General features: G+C 40.4%; 1 protein-coding gene across 1 annotated transcript in view; it reads right to left on the bottom strand.

Moving 5' to 3' along the window:
* Nucleotides 1-20,047, bottom strand: part of MYH15 (myosin heavy chain 15) — a 156,813-nt gene that overhangs the window by 89,024 nt on the left and 47,742 nt on the right. Inside the window, 9 exon segments of the mRNA XM_032406238.1 lie at nucleotides 22-145; nucleotides 1,035-1,149; nucleotides 4,461-4,548; nucleotides 5,376-5,443; nucleotides 8,465-8,597; nucleotides 9,661-9,839; nucleotides 16,882-16,914; nucleotides 16,917-17,051; nucleotides 17,663-17,810. Coding sequence (XP_032262129.1) covers nucleotides 22-145; nucleotides 1,035-1,149; nucleotides 4,461-4,548; nucleotides 5,376-5,443; nucleotides 8,465-8,597; nucleotides 9,661-9,839; nucleotides 16,882-16,914; nucleotides 16,917-17,051; nucleotides 17,663-17,810 — 1,023 coding nt within the window.

Consider the following 20,047-nt stretch of genomic DNA (forward strand, 5'->3'; position numbering starts at 1 on the left):
TCTTCCTAGTTTTCTGGTTACCTTAGTGATTCCAAAGTGGTACTGGATATGGTCTATCTCCAATGAGCCAAGTAATTCCTCAGCCGCTTTTCTGCTGCTTACAAACTTACTCTTTGGAAATGCCCTTGGGTTCAGAATGTAGTACCTAATTTAAAATAGATAAAGAATAAATCCTGGGGTCAGAGAGGTCATATGATTCAAATAAAGAATAATTTGAACAAGTGAGGTAAAGGAGGTACAGACTGGTACCTCCCCTATCAATATGTTCGATTTTCACAAAACTCTTGGCAATAATAATGAGGATACAAGCAGTAATCCCTTACTTTGGCATATAGTTTGTACTTTTCATAGTACTTCAGAGACAACATCATTTGATCCTCTGCTCAATTAGGGAGGGAAGGAGAGATTGGGAAGCAAGGGGAGGGAAAGAGGCAGGCTTAAGTATCTCTATCGTACAGATAAGATAACTGAACGTCCAAGATTTCTTCACCCTGATGGTGAGCTGGCGGAGAACTAGAAATATGCCTCTTAATCCCAAGGCAGATACTATTTCTTCACTACCATACTTTGCTCAAATTTGCTTGATGACCTATAATTTATACTTTTGGACTTCAGAAAATAGAAAGCAGAAATACCTCTCCTGCCTCCTGCCACACACCCTGCTGGCTTCCTTTCTATCACAGGCTTGCTAGTACAGCAACAGCCTGCTTGGAAGGCAGCTACGATTAAGTACATACAACATTTCAGAAATTCAATTCGGCCTCCATGTCTTTCTTCTGTATATATTTCTTCTATATGTGGGTCTATTATCCGTTAATAGAGATTTAAGGATATTACAGCTACATGGATGTTGGATTTAAGGGGAAGTAATAATGGAACTCTGTCATCATATATCTCACCACCACCAAAACACATCGATCTGTAGTCTGGAGGACATCAACCAAACAAACAATGCATGCCTAAATACTCAGAAAGAGAGGAAAACCGAATGGGCTGCCTTGGGCTCCTCAGATCCCGGGATGTATTTTTTTTACCTTTGTTTAAAATCAGCATACAGCAGTTGGTTCGGAAAACCTTCACAGCATAGCCTGGTTCCTTCTAAGACACCATTACAACGTAGTTGCTGCAGAAGCAAGTAAGGGTGAGCGCCTGGGTGGCTCAGTCGTTAAGCGTCTGCCTTCGGCTCAGGTCATGATCCCAGGGTCCTGGGATCGAGTCCCACATCGGGCTCCCTGCTCGGCGGGAGGCCTGCTTCTCCCTCTCCCACTCCCCCTGCTTGTGTTCCTGCTCTCGCTACCTCTCTCTCTGTCAAATAAATAAATAAAATCTTTAAAAAAAAAAAAAAAAAAGAAGCAAGTAAGGGTCCAATACACCTGAAGAGAAAGGGTCGCTCTCAGTCTGTGTCCTAAAGAACTACTACCCAAGATCTTGTCCTAATTGGTGCATCTTGTGATTTAAAAAAAAGTTTGAATTTGGTGTTCTCTAATGTAATAGGTAATAGGAGTTCACTCACTCCCAGCCTGATGGCATTCACAGTACCCATCCTATCATGCAAGTCTCCAAATAGGATTTGCCTGAAATTCCTTTAACACAGAATGAACCCTTTAATTCATGGTTTGTCAAGTTTTATAAGCAAATACACCTAGAAGATGAAAAAGAATACATTTTTGCTAGGATTATAAATAGCTGGTATTACATCTTTTCTCTGGCTGAAAACCAGCTAGTGAGTGGTATAAGAACACAAAAGGGAACTGCCACCTCCAAGTAGAAAGGGGAAGGGATTACAAGAATGCGAGAATACCAAGAAAGGAGAAGATGAGCACAGCCACAAAATTCTGTTTACTCTTTTGCCTTACAAAGGACTTGGTCACATCCCAGCCTACATTCTCTCCTTATTATCTTGACAGCACCTAAGTTTTGTCCTATAGCATAAGCATCATCCTATCACCTCCTCGTTTATCAGATGAAGCCCTACTAGAGCTGCAGCTGCAATCTCTGAGAAAAGCCTTTGAAAAACCTTTGAAGGAGCCACTGTGTCTGGCTTTCAGCAAATCTTCTGGAAGAAGCCAAGTAGCGTTCCTCCTAACACAAAAGCCCTACGAGAGTATTATAAGAAAAATGGAAATGAGATGAATCTCTGCTTATGTCCAGGGTCACAGAAATAAACTGTAAGCCATATATCCATATTCCTGTACTCCAATCCCTTTCATAGACAGAAACAGATGATCTGTAAGAAGGAGAACAAGTGGAACTCTATGACCCCAAAAGATCAAAGATGCTCATTCCCTTTAAGTACATATGAAAAACTGTCTTGATTAGATCATGCAACTTTTCTTAGGACTTTGTCTTATGACTTAAAAAAAAAAATCAACTGCTGAAATCAGAGCTGACTCGATGGGAGACAACTCTAATAGGTAACAGAATTGCTCCAAAATAGAGGCAGCTAATTAGATTTCTTGCCAAATGGAAGCAGTGTCCCTAGATGCATTCAGAAACCCAGCTGATAAGAAACAATGAGGCAAAAACATACAGCGTCAATGAACATGAAGTGTTTGTGTTGCAAAAACCCAAACTGCAGCATCATTGTTTAGTATCACACTTTCCCAAAATAGGTCACAGGCTGTCAAGAGTAGGGTCCTAATTACAGGAGGTTAATAAAAATGCAAGATACTACAGAACCTCAGAAATTAGAATCAGCAGCATCTGGCTAGCTATATATTCCAAGGGTGATTAGTGCTCTGAAGACATAAGCGTGTATCATCTACACAACTTTGAAGCTGACAGCCTCTGACCAAGTTTTATAGAAGCCTGTAATGAAAGAGAGAGAGAGCATGAGAGGGGGGAGGGTCAGAGGCTTCCAAAAAGAAGTCCGAGAATCTTCAAACCCATGATGTATGGAAAATAGTCCATGTAGTTAATATCTGTAAAAACTTTGGTTTGGCAATTAAAAACAAAAAATAATTCACTACCACCCACCTACCACCATCTATTCATCAAAAAATTATCCAGTACAATAGCCAAGACATGCAAACAACCTAAGCGTTTAAGAGACAGAAGAATGGATAAAGAAGATGTATGTGTGCATGTGCGCACACACCCCCCACACACATACATACATACATACATACACAATGGAATATTATTCAGCCATAAAAAAGGAGAAAGTCCCACCATATGCAACAACATGGATGGACCTTGAAGTCATTATGTTAAGTGAAATAAGTCAGGCAGAGAAATACAAATACTGTATGATCTTGTTTATATGTGGAACATAAAAACAAACAAACTCATAGAAAAAGAGATTAGATTTGTGGATTTGAGGTTATCAGAAACAGGAGGTGGGGGGGGGAATTGGACCAAGGTGGTCGCAAGGCACAGACTTCCAGTCATAAGATAAATAAGTAGTAGGGATGCAATATACAACATGATGAGTATAATTAACACTGCTGTATGGTATACTTGAAAAGTTAAGCATCAAGATAATAAAGTTAAGAGAGTCAATCCTAAGTTCTTATCACAAGGAAAAAATTTATCAATGTGAGATAATGGATGTTAACTAAACTTGGTAATCATTTCACGATATATATAAGGCAAATCATTATGCTGTATACCTTAAATTTATATTGTAGTGCTGAATGCCAATTATATTTCAATAAAACTGCTGTGGGCGGTGGGGGGAGAAACCTTAAAAAAAAAAAACTATCCACCACTCAGAAGTATATAACTAAAGAGATGGGTGCTGTTAGGGAGAGGGAAGATATTAGTATTGGCAAGGAAGGCTAGAGGGAGTTCTTAAAAATTAGAAATGGATTTAGGAACTGTTTTTATGGTCAATTTAGATAATTCAGACAAAATAATTTCCTTTATGCTGAAACATCTACCTTAATGCCTCCATCGATTATCTAATCCCTTTTATTATACTTTGCCCTTGTTGACAATGGCATAGAAGCTCAACCAGGTTTTAGCATGAAATTCAAGGAGGAATTTAAATGGTAATATCAAACATTCTAATGTTACCCAGTTGACTTGGTTTTGTGAATTCCTTCTGTGTGTCCACTCGAATCTCAATTCAAAAGCAATCTTGAGGTTCTGAAGACCTCACTTTTAAGTTACTTTCATTTTTTTTTTTTTTTTTTTTTTTATAGATTTTATTTATTTATTTGAGAGAGAGAGAATGAGAGAGAGCGAGTACATGAGAGGGGGGAGGGTCAGAGGGAGAAGCAGACTCCCCGCTGAGCAGGGAGTCCGATGCGGGACTCGATCCAGGGACTCCAGGATCATGACCTGAGCCGAAGGCAGTTGCCCAACCAACTGAGCCACCCAGGCGCCCTACTTTCATTTTTCTATCTGAAATCTACCCTTATATAAAAGGAACTGGTAAATTTTCTTAAAAAGACATTCAACATCGCTTGAATCAAATGTATTTCCTAGTGTGGATTACAAAGAAGTCTAGTTCTTACCTGGCATTTTGTTCACACTGGGATTTAGGCATCTCACAAAATGAGGTGCTGTTGATTTCAGCTTAGTCATCAATTTATTTAGGTTTTCCTTAAATAGAGACCATAACAAACACAAAATCACTTTGCAAATCATTAAAAACACCAATCTACCTCACAATTGTCTCCATCAACTTAATCATAAAGCCAAGATGCATATCAACAATAAAATAATGAATTAAACATTCTTCTCTTACCAAACCATACATTATTTCTTTCCTATGGCAAGTCAATATTTATCTGACAGATGCAGTTCTGTTGTGAATCATATCTACCTGTTTTGAATTTGGTAGCAATAATTTATGGCTGGGCAATCAAACAAATTGAACACATAAATTGTTTCTCAAGTTTTCTGTACGGAAAGTTTTTCTAAGGTCAGATTTTCTGGAAGCAGAATCTGAGTTGGGGATTCTGATTTGAGGGATTTACTTGAGAAGGAGGATAGGGTGGGGGAAGAAAAAAGCAATGATATGGATTCAAAGCTGAATGTGATCCCTGCAGGAGCTCTGAGCACAAATGTACCAATTGCACCATAAGTTGGTCCCCACCTTGAGGCAAGAGAAGAGTCAGAGTCTGGAGGGGTGAGTAAGGAGATAGTTTAGCTTCCCATTTGACCAGTGGCAATTCTGGGACCTGTGAGTTGTTATCAGCCACCATTCTCATCAGCTAGAAGATGGGTGTTGGGTTGATAGGGGGGATCTAGGTGGGGCACCAACAGTGTCCACTAAAGCCCATTAATATCAAGATAAACTTCAACTTTTCCAACTTGGCTAACTTCAGATACGTTTCCCTTATTTGAAGATGTGAAATTTCAAATAAGTAATAACATATGCATATTGTGAGGCAGTTAATATATGAATAGATGCAATTAAAAATTACTTTATGCAGAGATGCAACCATTTGGAATGAAACTCCTCTCTTGCGTTTCTTCTCCCCAAACTGTAGAGCTAAAAAAAGAAGAAAAAAAGCATTTAAAAAGCTCTTTTTTGTCACATTACCATACCCTGTTGATGAAAGTATAAATTCGTCAAGTTCTAAAAGCAATATGGCGATATCTACGAAAAGCTTTAAAAATATTTGTCTCAACACAAATGTCTATTTCTAGTGCTCTTCCTTAAGGAAATAGTCGGGCAACTGTGCAAAGATACTTCGGGCAGCATTGTTTAGTCACTGCAAAAAAAAAAAAAAACTAAACAAAAATTAAGGTTATCAAAGCAAATGTCTGTCAATAGGAGACCGACTAGTTAACTTATGAAAGAGTATGTATACAATGAAATACTGTGGCCTTTTAAAATGATGAGGAGGATCCATATAATTGACATGGAAAGATTCCTAGGAGTTATTTTAAGAGAAAAAGTAATGTTATAAAAGTTTGTGTGTTATGATCCTGAGTACATATACGTGTTTCTCAGTGTAGTTGTATTATTAGTGACTATATACATAAAAAATATTAGGAGGAGCATATGCCAAAGTGTTAACAATTGCTATCACTCTGCGTAGAATGACAGGTAGCTTTTATGTTTCTCTTTTTATTTTTCCATATTGTCTGTGTTTTGACAACACTCACACATCACTTTCATAATTTATAAAAAAACATCTATTTCCATTTTCTTGAAGCAAAAGTGTCCATGCTAAGCCAAATTGTTTTACAAACATTTGTGTAGTGCTAACTCACAAAGATGTACAACAACAATGGCGAAATTCCCAGGAAAAAATGGACCAGCTGTCAACCTGTAACACAAAATATTCTCTCCACCTGAGTAACACCTGTGCTGGGGCAGATGTCCTAAAGCTTAATCACCAATGTCCTACTGACATGCCTCAGGCCTTCCAAGTCAATCACTGGACCTCTTAGTATTTCAGTTTCTCCACCTATGGAAAGGGAATACTACTACCTTCCATTATTAATTTTTTTAAGAAATTATAATTCCGGTTTAAAGTACTTGGATTGCCCAGAAGAAAGTATGGTTATTATGGGTAATTTAATGTTTGGATGAGTGAGAAGCGTGGAGGCAAGTATTTTCAGGGGGTGCTTGAAAAATTACCAAAAAAGGACATTCTGGACAGTTATTCTTTTCTATTTCCAAAGGACACAGCAGACACCCTGAAGAGTTCGAAGATGATTTCCTGTCTGACTCTCTGCTTGAACTGCTGCCTGATCTCTTATGATCAGAGAATGACCCATCTGGGAGCCGTAAGCTTAGGAGTCACTATCTAACCGACTGCTAAGGGGCACTTTAGAAGCCATTAGAATCAGGCAAATGCACTGCCTGAAGATTATCAGGGTCCAAATACAATAGCCTTCATTTCTCAACCTCCTCTTGAGGGAGGCCAACAGGATTTCAGACCTGCTCCTGAATTATGTCATCGGTGCTGATGAACCCAGGAAGCACCAAATTCTCTCTCCATTTCCTGACCACGTCAATCAGGAGTCCCAAATCAGCTTGCCTGGGCCAAGAGTTAACTTAAAGCTGGGCGTGAGATCACAGGACGGGGAGGAGGTTAGGAAATGAGAGTACACACCCCTTAAAGAAGAGCTGGTATACCTCGCCCCATTGTCACAAAGGTATCTGAACCCAGGCTGGCCAGATTTTCTATTTTCCCACATTTTCCACTTTTTGAAAGAAAAAGGAAATCCAAAAATGTATGTGGAAACTTCTGATTTTTTTTAAACCCGTGTGGACCAAATGAAACATGTCTGAAGGCCAGGTTCTGCTCCGAGGCTGCCAGTCTGTGACTTTTGTTATGAATCATGGAGAGTTTCCCTCTGTAGCTAGCATTAGTCCCGTTGTGAGGCTGATGCTAGCCACATGGGCTCAGTCTCTTCCAATCCTTTGTATCATGGTGCAGAAATCTGAATTATGTCCTAAATACATGTGGCCTGCACACCTCTCTGTTTTGTTTCTGGAAGACAGTGAGAGTGGTATAGGCACCAGGACAGGAAGCAGAAGTCCTGCTTCCTACCTTGCTTTTGCATTTACTACTGTTAAATTAATTAAACAAGGAGGCCATTAGACTGATGTGGCTCTAATTCCATAGTGGCCTATAAGAGCAAGCCAAAATGTAAGCATGTAAATATCCCAGGGTTATAAAATCAAAACACGAAGGACAACCAATCACAGTCAAGCAGGCTTTAAACTACAACCAATCAATAACTTCCTTACTTGGCTTCCATCTTTTCTCTATAAAGTATCTCCCTGAGCTTCTGTCAGTGGAGCAGTCTTAAACACTGAGGGCTTGACACTGCCCCGTTTGAATCAATTTTTGCTCATATAAATGCTTAAAATTTTTAACATGCTTCGGTTTATCTTTTAACAGTAGATTTGTGAAATTGGGGATGCTCCTTAACTCTTCCGTATTTGCACCTGTAAGATAAGAAGACATTTCCCTCTATCTGTATCTGAAAGGGTCATGGCAGGGACTGAGTAAGATAATATAGCTAGAAGTGCTTCGTAAATTACAAACTACTAAACAAGATTAGTTATTTGTTGGTCAATAAATATGTATGGAGGGCCTGCGAAACAGGTATTTGCTACATGCTTGAGGCTACAATTTAAAAAATCAGGCATAATCGCTGCCCTCAGGAAGCTTATCATAACCCCAAGTTACTATAACACAAAAGCACTGTGAAGGAGAAATCCAAGACACTTGGGGAGTATAGATTAAAGAGAATTGTTATTGCCCCAAAATCATTTATCAAAATATGGTTTGTTGCTCCCTCTTTGCAGCGGGGTTGAGTAGAAGCTAAAAGCAGACCAGAGCAGGCTCCTTGAAATACATCTGTCTTAGAGCACCATTTCCCTGAAGAATCGCCAGCCCGGGGACAGAAGGCTAATAAGAGGGGATGACTCAGACCACAGGGAGCAGACACAGATATCACAGGAAAGAGGCAAGGGTTTTTGTAAGTGCTGAGGCAGCCATGGGTTCCATTCTGAGGCTAAAAAATTAGGCAAGACTATTCAACTCACCACTGTCAGTACTGATGTGATTTTCAAAAAGGTTTGCCAGGAGTCTGTTCAATGACCTCTGCAATACAGCCCCTACTGTTTCCTTAAGAAGGTCTTTGTTCTTTTCAAGCCAGCCACTAATGTTATAAGGCACCTTTAGAAAGGCATGCAGTTCAGGTAACAAAAGAAGAGAATGCATAAATTAACATAGCAAATTGTGAATTACTTTAAAAAAATCATAAATTGTATGGGTCCTTTAACTTTAAATTGGTTTGAGGTAACAGCACTGAATAATACTCCAGGAGTCCATTGTATAACCCGAAGAGATTTTCAGACTTTACCATTTTACATTGTGGAAAGGAAGAGAAGGGGAGGGAAGGGAGAGGGATAGCTAGGGAAGGAGAGGGAGAAAGAATTAAATGGTATTTCCAGTAGAAACAATTCACATCAGCTCTCCCTCGTTGGCAAGAATAGATGAAATAATCTAATTGTCTCTGACACACACTGAACATTCAAAAAAATTAGCAATTATAATGATATTTTACTGTAAATATCATTACAATTAATATTCAAAGATATGAAAGAAGACCATTACAAGCATATCTATGTACAGTTGGCAGGTCATTTTTAGGATGAAGTGTTATTTTATCCTTTATCAATTCTCTTTCTGTTTCATCCGGAATCACTGACTAGAAGCAGAAAAGCAGAAAAAAAGGGGCAAAACACACACCCGTGGGGAAATGAGGAGAGGCATGGAGAGTCATTAGAAACCTTTGTCAGCCATAGTTTGGAGGCCATTACTTCACAGAGACTATTTCTTTATGAGAGAATTAAAAAAAAAAAAAAAAACTTCAAAAAAAAAGATCAGTTGAAATCACTCATTCACACAATGTTAAGTTAAAAGGAAGGACAAATATGGAAAAACCCATGACTTTGATGATCTCCATGACTTTCTGAAGCTGACTTACTTTGAGTTGGGATGACAGAGTCTATTTTGAGATTTCTAACCTCTGTGCACATGGAATACTATTATAGGATGGGTATTGCATTTCTAAGTGCTAAAAGGCTATGCCAACTTTTTTTCTGGAACTGAGATTTTTTTTGTTCATCTCTTTATTTAAGCTAAACTTTACTTATATATCATCTAGGGACTTTGACTGAATGCATTTGAAATAGAGTCAGGAGAATTCAGGGCTGAGGGTCTAGAGATAACTTACCGCTCCTGCATAATGGACAAGCTCAAAGTGAGCTTCATATCTCTTATTATCAGGCTTGGGCTTCTGGAAATAAACCAACTTCCCAAAATGGTTGTCAAAAAGTTTGGTCTTGAAAGTTACATCTGTAGCCTGAGGAAACACACATTCCTCTTCGAGGATGGAAAAGGTACCCATTGGTTGTTGGAGATAGACATGAACAGCAAATGAAAGAAAACACCAGGACACGGTATTTTCAATAACGGGGTGAGGTAAAGTCTTATTCCAGGAACCTAATCAGTTGACAAGGGGAAAGAAGATTCACTACATATAACTAGTCAATCGTCCATTCCAACAAATATTTATTAAATACCTAGTAGGTGCTGGGCACCTGTAGGAGCGGGCAGTGTAGTCATGAGCCGCATATACGAAGTGCCTGTCCTCAGAGTGATTACTTTCTAATGGAGTAGAAAGACAATAGTCAAGTAAGCAAAAAATAAACAATTTAGTTCCACATAAGTGTCCTGAAGAAATCATACAAAGTAAAGAAATAGAGATTGACTGGGGGACCAATTGGGAGCTATTTTAGTGAGAAAGTCAAGTAAAACCCTCTGACCTGAACCAGAAGAGCAAATCCAGACATCTGTACACAAGTACTCTTGGCAGACAAATGATGAGTGCAAAGGCCCTAGGCAGGAGCACACTTGGCAGGTCTGAGGTCCTGCCAGAGGCAAAAGTGGACAGAGCTAAGGTAGTCCGATTGAGCGCGTGGTACGAGATGGAGTTAGAGAGGTAAGCAGTGTTGGATCCCAAGGGCTGTCCAGGCCATGCTAAGACATTTGAACTTTAAGTGTAATGGGAGGACTTTGTAGATTTTAATGGGAAGTGTTGTGATTTGATTTTTGCTTCGAAAGGATCATTTGATTAGAGCAAGGTTGGCAAAGTAGAGCCTGTGGGCCAACTCCTGCCTGTGGCCTATATAAGAGAGCCAGTGAGCTAATGACGGTTTTTACATTTCTAAAGGGTTGAAGAACAAAACAACAAAAGAATATGTGGTAGAAAACCTGATGACCTCTGTCAGCAAACTTTTTCTTTAAAGGGCATGTAGGAAATAGACTTTGCGGGCCACATGGTTCCCGTCATAGCTCTGCCATCCACTCCGCCAGTTCAGGCCCCAAAGCAGCAAGTGGTGACATGTAAAAACAAGGAGTGTGACAATGTTTTATTAAAACGATATTTATAAAAACAGGCCGCAGGCTAGATTTGGCCCACCGTGCCATAGTTTGCTGACCCTTGGTCTGGATTAGTGATAGTGTTAGAGATGGTCAGAAGTCATCAAAATGTGATATAGCTTGAAATTAAAATGGGGTCACAACCTGCTGGTGGATAGAATGTGGGGTGCAACAGAAAAAGAAAGATGACCAGGTTTTTGGCTTGAGCAAATGGGTAATGGATGCTGCCATTAACCAGTGTAAGGCACGTACACATAGAGAAAGGTTTGGGGGGAGGGGGAATCAAGGAAATCAAGGATTCTTATATTCGCATATCAATTTGTATATTTGTATATTTATTAATGTACTCCACAGAATATTTTGCAGTGCCTTCTATGAATAAATCACTGTGCCAGACACTTCGGGTTATATATGAGTTGTGGCTCCAGAGCATCTAACCAAGAAGGCAAAACACGTACCCATGTGTACAACAAAGTAGACAAAACAAAGGTAGAGAGAAAATGTCTTGAGAATTCTGAGACACAACATTACCCCTTAACCCAACAGCACAGATCTCATGATTTTCACCAACACTTTGTACCTAAGAATCATAGACTTCCAGGCTTGGGAGGGACATTAAAGGTCTGGTCCAACCCACCTAAAAGTTTCTTGAATTCTCTTCATAATTTCCTTCTAAAAAGCTGGCTAGCGAATGCTTAAATGTTTTCATGGAGAGAGAACACACCAACTCCCAGTCAAAGCTCTGGATGGGTGATATATTAAAAGAAAATTTGTTTGTAGTTTAGAATTTGTTCTAAATTACTCCACTGGAGCCATACAAATGGTTCTAATTCGTCAAAGTAGTGGATCATCAAATATTTAAAGATTATAATTTTTTAAAGATTTTATTTATTTATTTGAGAAAGAAAGAGCGTGCACGAGCTGGGGGAGAGGCAGAGGGAGAGGGAGAAGAAGACTCCTTGCTAAGCAGGGAGCCCAACTCCATCTGGGGCTCGATCCCAGGACCACGGGATCATGACCTGAGTGGAAGGCACATGCTTAACTGACTGTGCCACCCAGGAGTCCCTAAAGATCATATTTTTGATCCACCTGAGTCTACCATTGTAATATATGGACTATGGTTTTCTACCTCTTTTGCATGTTCTCATAGACTTAAAACCTGTGCTTTACAGAAAACATAATTAACAACTTTTCATTACTAGTTCTTGTACTGTAGAGTTCTGGGACATCTTCTTTCCTCCCAAGCATCTAGGTGGGGAATGATGCAGTGAGTGAATACGTGAAGTGCTCTAAATGAGAACAAAATATTCTAAGCGAAACCAAAAACTGCCTTGCTCCTGGTGGGACTGACCTCGTGGGTTCTTGGCAAAGTAAGTAACATGGAGGAGTACGAGGAGGAGGAGGGAGAATCTGATAAACTAAAGAGTTGATTCACTAGTGTAAGCTTTGGGAGGCATGGATTCCATCTTGCACCACAGATTTTCCTACCATACGTACAGTCAACCCTCAGTGAAAACTGGACTAAATCATTTAAAAATGTAAGCATGTCCTGGGATGGTGTCTGTTAACAACGGGGTCGTGGCAATGCCTCACAAGGAGGGAGCCCCCAAACAGTCACCTTCCATACGTGAGCACTGCCGTCATGTCAGGAATCTAATAAAGCCAATTTCCATTTTGGGAAGCTTTATGTCAAGCAAGTACATGTCATAGCTCAAAATGGAACAACCTAACCACTGAGGAGGGGGGAAAAACACTATTTTTTCACGGTCTTCTCCATTTTTCCATTCCTCGGGAGGTGTAAAGCTTCTAATAAATATGAGGACCTCCAGCAAATTAATTTCCAAATAGGTCAGGAAAAAAAGTAATTATGCTCTGCCCTGTAGCATCCAATGTCCTCTATGGCACAGTAAATGGTTTGAGTCCATCGCCCTGACTCAGAACCCTAGGGCTCTAACCTCTCCCTCTTCAAATATTATCGATCCTGCCTTCCCTCCTTTTATGTCTGTCACATTCTTACTATTTCCATTTCTGTTGTCCTGATTCAGGACCTCCTCACTTCTCACCTGGACTGCTATACAGCTCCCTGACTGCCTTAATATTATTAGCCTTTCCTCCTGTTCCAGACCCTAGACACAAACCCACAGAATAAACGCAAGCTGCTCTGACTGCTCCATTACCCAGCACAGAAGCCCTCTTTGGCTCCCCGCTGCCGAAAAGTAAGGTATAAACTACTTAGCGTCTCTTCTCAACCTGGCCCTCCTTTTTTTTCTTCCAGCTACTTCTTTCTGTGTATCCTATGCGCTACTAGACTACCTAACATTTTGGAATGTGGCCTTTGCCCCTATTTACCCCTATGCCTTTGCTCTTGCCAGTCCTTCCACCTGCTCTCTTCCTCTCTCTTCACCTGCTAAAATCATAATCATGTCTTAAGAACCAGCTGAAATTTTATACCCTTTCCTACCGGGCCTTCCAAGATTCCCACAGGCAGAGGTGACTTCAGCTCTTCTGAGTTCTGTGGGCCTTTGTGCCTTTCCTGCATTTATACAGAGACATATTTTTACACTGATTAGACTTACAAATTTCCTACGTGACTGCATACTTCCTAAGGGCAAATGCTACTTATAACAACTGCTTAAGTTTTCTGCAGCACTTAATTCAAAGTCTTATAACACAGTAGTGTGGCATTAGACCTAAAATTAAGGCCCAACATCACGTGTGCCTTGACATCTGGGGAAAACTGGGGAGGGCCTCAGGTGACCTAATCACAAGTTCCCCTCCACATTGTGCTCCGTGGTTGAGGTCCCCTCGCCAAACAACCGTCCTCATGATGGGACCCAGTGCCTTTATCCTTGAGAGATGGGTTTCAGATCCCTATCAGCCTTCGGAATTATTGAAACAAGCCAATCACATCCTCCTTTGAGAAACAACGGTCACCTCACCCTATTCTTACTATAAAACCTGCCTCCCATAGCCCCTCTTATTCACTGTGCTCAGGAGTGCAACCGCCACGTGGCCCTGCAAGGTATCTAGTGTCCTTCTCCTCCAGGTTGTGAGTGTATGTGACCAGTAAGCTGTTGTTAACCTCATTTGTCCAGGGTCAGGTGTTCTATGTTCAGCCATCTCAACACCCCACGGCAGGAAACCCTCCCTCACCAACGAGGTAACAAGGAAGTGATCAAAACAAGTAGTTGCTAAATAAATTTACTCGTTTATTTAATTAAAAAAAAAAAAAAAAGGTAAAAGTTTTGGTCCTAGGAAGATGCCTTTCCAATGATACGCTTCGTTCCTCCGTGATGGAATGACGCCTCTGGTTCGTATTTCTCACAGGCCTTAGCATAGTAGGTTCCGAGGGCACTGAATGCTGGTCCCCAGCAAAGTTCTGTTCCATAACTGATTGACAGGTAAGCACTAAGACATCCAGGTTTGAGCTTTGGGAGCTGGGATGCTTTGCTGTGGGCAGTAGTCGGGCAGAAAGAGTTGTAACCGAAAGCTTGGAGTGACGTGTTTCAAGGAAATACTCATGGGTGTACCAGAGAGAACTCGGTATTAATGGGATTCATTCTATAATAAGAAAACCAGACTTAGCATACCCAAAGAATCCCACTTGGGAGGCAACAACACGTACTGATTGCCAAGATACTACCAGGATTTAAGTTATTTTAGAAACAGTATCACTGTAGAGGAACAATAAAAATTTATTCGGGACAAGTCAGGGAGATAAGGTAAAAAAATGTGACCAAGCTAGATAATACAGTTTAGAGTTAAAAACTGGTAAGATGATCAGTATTGCAGCTACTTTTCTCTCACAGCTGGTTATGTTCTAAAACCTTATCCACATCCCCGTCATATGAAGAACTTTTTTGCAAAAGGGCTGAATTATTGGAAAATGGAGGCAGCCTCTCAAGGTGACTACAGTGATAGGAACAACAAGGTTTTAATGTATAATTTTGGACGTATTTGCCTAATACAATATCTATGCAAAACCATAAATATATGTACCTATGCAAAACCTATACCTGTGCAAAACCATAAATACGCAGTCATACATTAATACTTTAACATGTAAATTATCAACGCTTGAGTTCTAAACAAATGAGAATATTTCAAGTAATGAAATAAGTGTGAGCTAATCCTATAATAGATTTGTTCACTGCATATATAGAGAGGAGGAGGTCACTGTATGCTTGACGACCAAATTAACAGTTAAAGGTGGTGTTAAAATACATTTTTTTTTAGTTTGACAAACATTTTTGTAAACATAAAAATTTGAAACTTTTATGTATGAAAATCCCTCTTCCTTATATACACACACAGACGCATGCTATAAGGCATTTTGTACACATTGATGCATTTCAGTTCTTTTGAATTTGGAAAACTTCTCATGATTCATTCTATTTCAAGGAGTAAGTTTGGTCATTAATATTTACAACCAATTTTCTTCACGTAGGCTGAACTAGCTCAACGGGTCTTTTCAAAATATAGAATCATGTCAAGAAATGTTTTAGTATTCCTCATTTGCCTGACCTGAATACCTTTGAAATCATTCATAGGAAACCAAAGACTTATCTTTTCTTTCTATCATCTGGTCAGGTGTTTTTGTTTTTGTTTTTCTCATTTTACCATATCAGTAGAAAATGCGACAGGAAATTACATCCGTGTTGCTAGTGTGTTACTTGGAATCCCCGAGACTGGCACAAATGAGGCAAAGGGCTTCAGATCAACTAAAAATCAGTAATGTTCACAGACCTATCTGATTCTGAATAATGTCTATGTCCCACCTTCCTGCCCGAAAGTGGTATCTTACCATAATCCCAGCAAGCAGATACTACAGGGGACAATTGCCAAAAGCTAAATCTGTCCCTCTAGCTCTTTAGTTTCATTTCTCAGCTTGAATAATGCCAACAAACATTTACAAAAAAATCATGGTTGGGCCATTATTATTATTATTTTTAATCAGCTCAGAAGTTGGTTCATTAGCATTATTATTATTTTTTTTTAATCAGCCTGTCCTTCCTCTATGAAGTTCACTGGCTATAGAATAAATAAAATCAATGTGACATCCATTCCTGTTAGGAGTAATAGCTATTTTCTAGGAAGATGTCATTTCATCTAAATCCTAATAAATAAAGTTGATGGGACACTGATCAATGAAAACCGAGGCCCGCAAAGACAGTGAGAGGTTGGGCACCCTCGCTCCTTCCTGACTGGGCTGTTGAGAATCAGATGCAACCACTTAGCCAAAGAGAGCATTCAGAACATTGAAAGCGCTAGGCATTGGCCTTCCAGACCTGGCTCCAGAATTCACGGCAATCCACGGTTATAGCAAGACATGCCGCCACGCATTCTCCCACGGACAAAGCCACAGAAAACGCTATCCTCGATCCCCCCGGCAAACCCCGTTAATCTTTCCCAGAGCACACAGAAAGATTTCAAAGTACAGGAACATCACTGAATTCAGAAACCATACACTGCAGCTAATTTACTAATAAGCCATGAAGTATTGTCATACATTACTTAAGCTAACTGGTACTTGTCCAATTAAATGAACAAACTACATCCTGCAAGGTAGTGGCCTTGAGGATTTATGACAGTTGTTTGTTTGCATGCTAATTTGCCAAATTTCGTTAAGCTGCTCTGGGTCTACTCATTCACCTTATGTTAATCAGCCGGGCCCTACAGTGCTCATATTTTCAGCTCTGTGTTTTTCCAGTCAAGAGCATGACCATTTTTAATCTCGACAAGTTTCCTCATGCATTAACAGTGGAGGCCATGCATAAGCAGTAAAGGAGAGCGACAGTCTGGGGGGAGATGATGGAGTAGGGTAACTGACACGAGGCTTTAGTTCGGTTGCCACGGGTGCTGCACACAAAGCCCATTAAGAGAGAACGCGCAGAGCTCTCCTGCCCCATTTCCCATCCGCTGACAGAGCCCGAGTCCTAATACGGATCAATATGGCAAGCAGGGACGATTCTCCTTGAATCAGAATGAACGAGAAGAAAAACATGCATTACCTTCTCAACGAGATCTATGCAGGCTTGTAAATCAGACCAAAGTCGATGGGCACCCAGTCAAAGCCTTCTTTCGTATATTCCTCTTGCTCCAGAAAAAACATGTGCTGATTAAAGAACTATTACAATTTTTCATTGGTAAAATTAATGCAGAGTTGCTCAAGGTTGTTATATTTCAAAGACATGATTAGGTAGGAAGAAGAGATAAAAGTAAAATTGAGCGAATGGCAACTATTTGAGGTGATGGGTATGTTAATTAACTTGACTGTTTTTATTTCACAATGCAAATATGTGCCAAGCCAGCAAGTTGTATACTTTAAACACATACATTTTTTAATTGTCAAATACATCTCAATGAAAAATAAAAGAAAAAAGAAAAAGAAAAATGAAGTCCATTTGGAAAAATGTAGAGAGAATATCATAACCACAATCAATCTGATGGCAAATAGACCCAACAAGTAACGAATCCTCAATTAAATTCTTACCTCCTTCAAATATACCTGCAAACTAAAAATTATGACGATAACACGTAATTATATCAAAATTCAAAATCATAAAGTTTCTTCTATTTCTATTTACCTTTAAGGCTGAATTAATTTTTAAGTCCATTAATTATTATAATTATTATTTTTAATATTAATAATAGCTCTTTTCCAACCAGAGTGGCTTAAGTTTTCACAGAAGGAATCTCATCACACTTTGACTACATTTTCTGATGTTCAATCCACATTTTCTGATCTCCTTAAAAATACGCATTGACTTCATTCTAACCCGATATACTTACATCAATGATTTCGAAACCAGTGATGTCAAGAATGCCAGTGAAGAATTGCCTTGACAGCTTGGCATCCAGCGCCCTGTTGATTCGTGCCACCAGCCACTTAAACATCCTTTCATATATCGACTTGGACAGGGCACCAACAGCATAGGTCACCTGGAAGTCACATTGCAAGCACTCCACATCTGTCAGCAGTGTGCATTTTAATCCTGGGTATTTTCTATCAGCAGCTACCTTCTAGTAAAATCGGGATCTATTTATTGACTTTCTGTAGTTCTAGCGTGCTGCTGAGATGATACAGGAGAGGAAATTTACTACAACGAGAAGAAAGGGAGAAGGAAGCAAGGAAAGGAGGAAAGGGAGGAGGAGAGAAGAAACCTGGAGGCAAACCAGCCTGGTGCCTCCTTACCAGACAGTCCTATGAGAGAAATCATGTTCCTATTATCAAAGGACCAAATTTCCGGGGCCGGGGTGGGGGTGTGGAGAGTGGTAATGCATTCTATGAGACTGACGCGCTACCTACTGCGCTAACGAGGCACCTGAGTGGTAATGCATTCTAAAGTCTTGTTATTCGAAGTGTGGTCCTAAGACCTGTAGCATCAGCACCGCCCGGGAGCGTGTTAAAGACGCCAACCCTCAGCATCTTGGCCTCCAGTCCCAGACCTGTGAATCTGAACAGGTACCCTAACATGATCCCCCGCGGATTCCTGCGCACCATGAAGTTTACAAATACTGGTAGAGCAGGTTAGGGATCTGGAATGCCCAGCCCTTGTCCCGCTGCTGTCGTTGCTGCTAATAAATTGTATAACCTCTGGGGCGCCTGGATGGCTCAGTCGTTAAGCTTCTGCCTTCGGCTCAGGTTGTGATCCCAGGGTCCTGGGATCGAGCCCCGCATCGGGCTCCCTGCTCAGTGGGAAGCCTGCTTCTCCCTCTCCCACTCCCCCTGCTTGTGTTCCCTCTCTCGCTGTGTCTCTCTCTGCCAAATAAATAAATAAAATCTTTAAAAAAAAAAAATTGTATAACCTTTGGCAAGTGGCCTAACCTCTCTGGATGGCAGATCTCTTCACCTGAATAATGTTCCTGAAGGTTCTTTCTAGCCTCAGCTTCCACAGTCTTTATTCTATCAGTTCCCAGGGTTAATCTCAACTCCCTATGTGGAGAATGGCAATTTAGTGCATCAGTCTGACTCAGATTCTCCTACTGTAAAACTCAGGCTGCATTTGCCGCCCCTGGAGGTAATGTGGCAAAGGCTCTAACGTAACCTACTGGGGAGAGCTGCAGACTCTGTGCTGGCTAATGCCGTATAAATGCAGATGCCACTTCCATGATGCAAAGGGGCTGCCGGAGTAACGGGTTTCTGACCAACTCCAAGTAGGAGTGGATTGCAGCTGGACATTCTCCAAGCCTGGAAGCAGAACGTGCTCCAACCACTTAACATTTAAAAATCAGCCTATCCCATCCATCCTTCAGCTGCCCAGGAGAGAGCACACAGAGGAGCCAGTTGTTGTCTGGTGGTGATTTAGGTATGAGTCACCCTCTCTCTGATCAGTTATCTTGAGTCATTGCCACAGTGATCCATAAGCCGGATGGCGTTACAGTTTTTCACTATGGGCGTCAAGAGCACACCCACACAAATAAAGCACATAGAATGATTTTTATCCTCTGGAGCCCTGAGGAAATCACTCTCTGTCTACAGCAGTCACTTTGAAACTTTAAAAAGAACAGGACGAGCTTGCTTACCCCTTTTTAATTCCCTAAATATTCGGAAGTGGGGGTGGGAGAGAAACTGGCCTGGGGTGGACAGTAGTGAAGAAACAGGAAGAAGCCTGAAGATGTAGTCAGAGGAAGATATGGATGGTACGGCGTCTGCTGACTGAAATCGATAAGCCAACATACGGCTTACTGAGGAATCATTGTCATCATTTTCTATCCAATGAAGGAAGACTTAGGCAGCTAGACCTACACTTCTACTTTTCAGGGACTACACGGACTCATTCCTTAGCTCTTTTTCAAATAACCTCACAGAAACCTGATCAGTGGAGAGCAATAGCATACAATAGAACAAAAACAACCACCAAACAGAAATGGAGTCATATTTGTAACCACTTGGACCCCTGCCTTTCTCATCTGTAAAATAACATTAAAATATGCATCTGCCAAGGTCATAGGGAGAGAGTCAATGAGACAGAGGATGTAAATATATATAACACAACATTTGGCACTCGGTACCCAATGCATGTTAGTTCCTGCTCTCCTATCCCCTTTCTGCTTTTCTTACTTCCGCTACTTCCCTCCAATATTTCCTATGCTACCTTGAGCAGTTAATCTTTGTAAAGTTTACCGTCTTTAACTATAAAATGTAAATATAAATAAGATCAATTTTGTAGGGACGC

Source organism: Phoca vitulina, unplaced genomic scaffold (assembly GCF_004348235.1).
Source record: "Phoca vitulina isolate PV1807 unplaced genomic scaffold, GSC_HSeal_1.0 scaffold8, whole genome shotgun sequence".
NCBI lineage: Eukaryota > Metazoa > Chordata > Mammalia > Carnivora > Phocidae > Phoca > Phoca vitulina.